The sequence below is a fragment of the Passer domesticus genome, chromosome 2 (genome assembly GCF_036417665.1).
Source record: "Passer domesticus isolate bPasDom1 chromosome 2, bPasDom1.hap1, whole genome shotgun sequence".
NCBI classification, from domain to species: Eukaryota; Metazoa; Chordata; class Aves; order Passeriformes; family Passeridae; genus Passer; species Passer domesticus.
This window is the reverse complement of record NC_087475.1, coordinates 104,898,384-104,905,158: the sequence shown is the minus strand read 5'-3', so window position 1 is coordinate 104,905,158 and position 6,775 is coordinate 104,898,384. Positions and strand designations below refer to the sequence as shown.

At 49.9% G+C, this 6,775-nt stretch overlaps 1 protein-coding gene across 1 annotated transcript; it reads left to right on the top strand.

The window, feature by feature from the left end:
- Positions 1 to 469: 469 nt before the first annotated feature.
- NHLH2 (nescient helix-loop-helix 2) lies at positions 470 to 5,605 on the top strand. The gene is made up of 3 exons (XM_064410251.1): positions 470 to 1,825; positions 2,017 to 2,094; positions 4,041 to 5,605. Exon 3 carries the CDS (start codon positions 4,061 to 4,063, stop codon positions 4,490 to 4,492), a length of 432 nt encoding a protein of 143 aa, XP_064266321.1. The 5' UTR covers positions 470 to 1,825; positions 2,017 to 2,094; positions 4,041 to 4,060; the 3' UTR covers positions 4,493 to 5,605.
- Positions 5,606 to 6,775: the final 1,170 nt, after the last annotated feature.

The following is a 6,775-nucleotide window of genomic DNA, read 5'->3' as shown; positions in this document are numbered from 1 at the left end:
TCTGTCTCCCCCACCCCTCCTGCTGTCCCTTTTTGAGGGCTCCAAAGGGAGCCTACCAGTACAGGCTCCTGGCACAGAAAAGTCCCCATGGAAGAAGATGATTACACCCAGAAAAGTGGCTATGGCACCCATTTGAAGGGATCTGCAGGGAGGGTAATGGGGATCAGAGCAGAGCAGCCACTGCCATCTGGCAGGGGCTGGAGCAGGGTGACAGCAAGAGGAGTCACTTTGGTCACAGGCATCCCCTGACTCAGGCACGAAGGGGCCTGGCTCCATCCAGTCTCTTGAGAGCAGAAAAGCCACAGACTCATGGCTGACTCCCTCGCCTCATTGTCTGTGCACTGGAGCAGGGAGGGCAGGAGACAGGGAGTGAAGGAGCCTTTCTGTCCCCCTGGCTCTGACAGGTCCATGCCTGCCATGCACCGGGATTGGGGGTGGGCAGGAGACAGGGCAGGGGGAGCGCCAAAATAAAAGAACTAAGAAACCAGCCTGATGATTCTCCACAAGCTTGGTATACATGATGCAAATTGATGTTTAAAGCTTATTTATTAGCTTACATGCGAAATGCCAGCGGTGTTTTTCTAGATCAGTGGGTATCCAATATTTGGGCGGGGGGAGACGATGGCAGTGGGAGCGAGCATGGCTAGAGACTGTATATCCAGAGGCTAGGGTTTATATCATGGGCTGCTCTCGACTGTTATAATTTGTGGCACAGATTCAGCGAGAATCTGATCTGCTGAAAATATTTGGGCTGTGAAAACTCCCACACTGTGACAGATGTCAAGTCCAATTAAGTGACTCGTGTCCAGGTTTCTGTCCAATAGGCTTTCCCATTAAATACCAATTTAAGAGGGAAAAAATGCCGCCCCCTTTTCTCCGAGCCTTTATCTCTTCCGACCATCTCTAGGCGAAACCCTTTGGTACCAGAAGTGGAGCCACACGCATCTCTGCTCCGTCTGTCTGTCTCGCCCCTGCCACCTTCCGCACCCCTCCTTGGCTTCTTTGCCACTCCGGGAGGGGTGGGAGGAGGAACTGCACTTTCTTTTTATGCATGTGAGCGTACCTTGTCCTGCACCGCCGTTATCTCTCACAGCCGCTCCGAACCCGCGCCGAGATTTTCGTTTATTTCGTTTTGTTTTTCTTTTTCAGCCTTCGCATATTTTCCTTTATTTTTCACTCGAAAGATGCAGGAGGAGTTAGGAAGCTCAGGGACGGATGGGGGTTTCGTTTATCCTTTTTTTTCTCCCCTCGCCAGTTCTTGAAGGACCAGAAGAAGAACTAAACCAAACATTCATTTTCCGACGGCGTCTCCCCGGCTCCTGCCCCTCTCCGCCGGACCGGTGAATTAACAAAACCTCACGTTACAACCCCCACCTCCCCACCCCCAAAAAAAAAAAAAAAAAAAAAAGCTTAGAGAAGAAAGGAGGGAGCGACGCATTGTTACCCCGACCCGCGGCGTGCCTGTGCGCCGGGCCGCGGCGGAACAAAGCCGGCAGCGCCGCGCCGGGCTCCGCGCCCCGCGCTCCGGGCTCCGCGCCCCGGGCCCCGCCACCGGCCCGGCCCGGGAGCGGCGGGGCTGCCGCGGGGAAGGAGAGGCTGAGGGGGCGGGAGAGAGGGAATAATCCCGGACGGTGCCGGTGCTGTCGCCGCATCCCTTTTGTTATTTATCGCGGTCGGGGAAGAGGAGGAAGAAAAGCGGGCGAGAGGGCACTTTCCTCCTCTAAAACCGACCGGCCGAAGCCGCCGGTGCGCTGAAGCCGCTGCCCCGGACAAGCGGGCGGAGGAGGACTTTGATGGGGAAACGCTTTTTCTCCCCTGATGCATCGTAAGTAACTTAAGTTGTTATTTATACTCCGCAAACAAACACGACAGTATAACATCTCCCATCTCTGGAGCGCTGGAGGCCGCGGCGAGGGATGAGATCTGCCTTTCCCCATCCGAGCAGGACACTTTTTCGCTCGTAATTAATTTTATTTGATTTTGATTTTTTAATTTTTCCATGCTCCGCTCCCGAAGGGTCATTTGAACTGTAAAGGAATCGCCGAGGGGGCGAGGGGACCTGGAGAGAGAGGCTATCCAAACGACTCCACCGAGGTAAGCAGCCTTAGCAATCCTTAACAATATCTTTCCGTTTTGCAGGTAGCAGGGGGCATGGGGTTTACTGTAATAATAATAATAATAATAATAATTTTTTTAAAATAGAGAGGGGGGAGGGGGAAAAGAGCCTCTTTACAGATCAGCTCGCCAAACCCCACCGTACAGATAAATCCAAATCAAAGCGAAAAATTCAACACACACCGGTAGAGAAACCTCTAAGCAACTTTCTTCAGGAACCACCGCTTTAATTGCCCATTTTTGTACAATCGCCCTGCAAATCCTGCCTCTCTAACGTGCTTTTTGCAAAAGCCCCCTCGTTTAGGATACCAGCTGAAAGGTGATTTTAAACCCTTCCTCTGTATCTTTTTGCCCCACGAGATCGCTGATACCTGACTTGCGCGCTAATGGGTTTTTCCCCTACCCCTGCCTTGTGGGCCTGATTAACGCTCCTTATTAAAAATCGAAGAGGAAGCGTTTCCGACGGCCCTGGCAAGAGACAGCCCCTTCCCAGAGAAGGAAGAGCTCTTCTCTCCCACTCCCCAGTCGTGGCTCCCTGCGCACCCCGGGGAGCGCTGAGCCTCGGCCCCCGGCAGAGCCCCTCTGCCCCGCCACGCGTGCCCCGCGTCTCGCCCCGTTGTGAGGAGGCTTGGTTCTATCCCTGCCTGGGGAGAATTCCTCCTGCCCATGTGGTTGTTATCATTATTATTGTTAACAACAACAATAATAACAGTTTATTTTTCCCAGCCGGGTCTGAGGCCCAACTGGGACTTTCCCTGGAAACTTTATGTGGAAATACTTTGCAATATTAATTCGGGAGAAGGGAGGATGCGATGCTCCCTCCTCCGTCGGGCTCGCTCCCCACCTCGCTCGACACCCCAGCTGCACACACGCACACACACACACACACATTTGTGTCCAAGGTTATTCACTAGTTGCCTGATGTATTGTTTTATTACATGCCGGCATGTCCACGGACGCGCTCGGATTTGTATTGCTGTCTACATGACAGATGGTGCTCTGTGAGGCCGCAAGAAGATACGATTCAATTTTCTTTTGAAAGGCACGTCCGCATTTATTTATTTATTTATTTAGCCTCCCCCTCTTTTCGCGCAGGGAGGGGAGAGGAGGGAAAATTTAAAGGGATGGAAAAGTTCGGCCTCTGATTTGAGGTTTTGTTTCTTTTTGAATCAGACGCTTAGAAAACGGAAACTCTCCAAACATTCCCATTTGATCGCTAGCAAATTGCTATCTGCACGATTAGCGGCAGGAAAGGAAAGAAATAAAAACAAAAAAAGAAGGAGCACAGAGAAAAGAGCGGAGGGGAGAGCCTAGCAGATACATCGGATCCCGTAGGGATTGGGGAAATAAATCTCCCCACTGGCCTTGTTATACTTGTGGAGCCTTGAGCTGTGTATTTAGAAGTATCACGTCTGTAGCCTGGATCCCAGAGAGCGTTTCCGAAAGAGAAACAGTTAAGCAGAAACTGGCTGGCTAGAAAGAACAATATTAAAATTGGGGGCCTGGACGGGGAGGGGGGCGGGGAATCACCATATTATTGAAACACTGGATATTAGCTTGCTTTAAAAAAAAAAAAAAAAAATCTTCTGTTGCTCTCTGGGCCTGTTTCAACACCCAAGGAAGCGCAGGGAATAACGGCAGGAAGTATATTCCGCTGAAGCTGCCGTCAAGCGCTAGAGAAGGGATGGTTAAATGACGGGGTATCGTTTATCCCCGATATTGCTGTCATTAGTACTCCCTGAAGGAGCCGCAACTCGTCCACCCGGCTCTCCCCTCGCCCCGGTCGGGCGGTACCGGCGCCGGGGGCAGGGCGCGGGGACCGGCATGTCCCTCGTGTGCCTGTCCGTGTCCCTGCTCCCCGCCCGGCCCCTGTATCCCGGGGCCGGGGCCCTGACCCGCTCTCTCTGCTTCTCTGTCTCGGGAAGGCTCCTCCGCCCCCTCCAAGATGATGCTTAGCCCGGACCAAGCCGCCGACTCCGACCACCCCTCCTCGGCGCCCTCCGACCCGGAGTCCCTGGGCGGCGCGGACGCCCAGGCGCTCAGCTGCTGCGTCTCCGACCCGGAGCCCGCCGAGGGCGGCGGCGGCGAGGGCCGGGGCGGCGGCGGCGGCGGGGAGGGCCGCGGCGGGGGCCGGCCCGGGCTGCACCCGCCGCCGCTGAGCCGGGAGGAGAAGCGCCGGCGGCGCCGCGCCACGGCCAAGTACCGCTCGGCCCACGCCACGCGTGAGCGGATCCGCGTGGAGGCCTTCAACCTGGCCTTCGCCGAGCTGCGCAAGCTGCTGCCCACCCTGCCCCCCGACAAGAAGCTCTCCAAGATCGAGATCCTGCGCCTCGCCATCTGCTACATCTCCTATCTCAACCACGTGCTGGACGTGTAGCGCCCGGCGGACGCCCGCAGCCCCGGGACCCCCAGGCCCGTCGGCCCGGGTCCGGCTGCTTGTGCTCCCCCCGCAGGGCTCCCGCCCGGCCGAGAGCCCGCTTTGCGAAGAGAAGCGTAAAACCGGATTGTCTCTTCAGGCTGTCAAGTGCCCCTTTATATATATCCAAAAACATCTACTTGTGACCTTAAACGTGTGACCCATGGGTGCAGTTAAAAATAACTATTTTTTATTTATGGTAGAAGGAGTTGACAATTTATTTTTTTCAAGATTTATTTATTTTTCAGAGTGGTGGCAATTTTACTTTGGATACTTTGTGCCAATTGGTTTCTATAGTCGGGTGTTTACACTTTCTCCTGTGGAATATTATGTTTGACTTTATGAGTGTTTGTTGGGATCAATACAGTGTTCATTTTATTTTCTTTATAATTTATTTTTCCCCTCCAATTATATTGCACTTGTGTACCACAAACCTCCCCTCCCTCCCTGTTTATAAGTATATTTTATATATATCAAGGCATTTGTTCTTGACCGTTTTTCTTTCTTTCCTTGTGTGGGATCAACAACCACTAGCACTTAACTAGGAGAGGTTTTTTTTAAAAAACTTGTTGTTATTCTGATCTATAGTTGCGTCTGAAAAGTACTTTGCAAATCGTTTATAAGGGAAGTAGTTTCTTTGTGGGTGTATATGTGCGTGTGTGTACACATGCATGTGTGTGGGAGTGAGCGTGGGTGTGTATGTGTGTGGTATATTTTTAGGAAAGGACATTTTTTCCTAAAAAAAAAAAGAAAAAAAAAGAAAGAAAAGTAAATCCAGGACTGCTTTCCTTTGTGACAACCAAAAAAATTCTATAACCTGAAAATGTTTCATGTTCTTTGCTGTGAATCTCTTAAAACAAGAAGCGCATTTTAGGGAACAAAAGAGAAAAAGAAAAAAAACCACATCTGCTATCCAAAGATTTTAGTCTTTTTCAGGGTTTTTTTGTGTGTCTATGTTGCTTTATATAATGCAATATTTTGTAGTGAAAATAGATAAATCTGGTTTCTATCTGATGCGTTTTTCATATCTCTCATGAATGGTGAGCTGTTTTGCATATAAATAAAAGTATCAAATAAAAGCTGTTTTTTCCTAATTATTCCTCCCTGTTGGTCCTTCTGTGAGACAGGCATGAGATGTCCTTATGAATAAGGATTGCAAAGGCTTCTCAAGTCGGGCGTGGAAGCTTCAACAGGTTTCCTGCCTCTTCCTAGGGAGATTCGGACTGCAGTCCCTCCATCACAGCTCCCCTGCTCCAGCTGCTCTCAGCTGGCTGCCCTGCCCAACTGCAAGGGAGACACAGAACCTTTGCTGTCACTTTCTCCCAGTCTCATCATGACTGGCATCTGGTCACATGTTACAAAGTTCAAGTTGTACAGTCCAATCCAATGCTTGCAAGCACCTGTTTTTCTACCTCACTCCTTGAAATGTCTGGCTTTGCCGCTCAAATATATGTGTTGCATCCTGCCTGAGTGCACTGGGTTTTCTTTCTCTTGTTTAAATTCAGCTTTGATCCCTCTCTGTCCAGGTCTTATTCTCCTGAAACTGAAGAAAAATCTTGTGCCCTTTCCCTACTTTAGAAAACCTCAACCATAATCTTTCATACAAGGCTTCAATTGCCAAATCTTGTCATTCAAAACATGGAACAGATACAGACTCAATGGCAGACAGGTTATTACCTGAGTAATGTGAGACTGTCTCATTTATTAAACCCTTATTATTAAACCCTTATTATTAAACCCTTTCTTCGTTTACCACAAGGGGTTAATTTTACCTGTAATTTGAATACTGCCATTGACTCTGGTGGCATCATCCATTCTTGCTGGAGAGATAAAACCCTCCCCTCTACCCCATTTTTATGGCTGACACTTTGCACAGCGATTTAATTAAGTGTGGTCTTGACCAGCTGAAAAGCTCCATGCAGAAAACCTGTCAGAGAGACTGTTAATTCCATTTCCTACAAATACATGCTTGCCATGTCCCAAGGGAGCACACACTGGTTTGGTAGCTCAATGGACAGGTTTCATATCCTGCATTTCAGGGTTGAAATAACTCCACCAACTTTGAAGTTGGCTTTCTTTGGGACAGGTTTGTTTCTTAGGTTCAATATCAGGGCGCTGTGTTGAGTTTGATGTAATTGCCTGAGTGATATTATAAATCCTGTCATCCAAAAAGCCTTTATACTACCAGCATTTGGGAGGACTTTGTTAATGAAAAGATAAACATATTATTTCCTTCTTGACCAT

Coding starts and splice junctions, on each gene's coding strand:
- NHLH2 (XM_064410251.1), top strand. CDS start 4,061: ATGATGCTTAGCCCGGACCAAGCCGCCGACTCCGACCACCCCTCCTCG.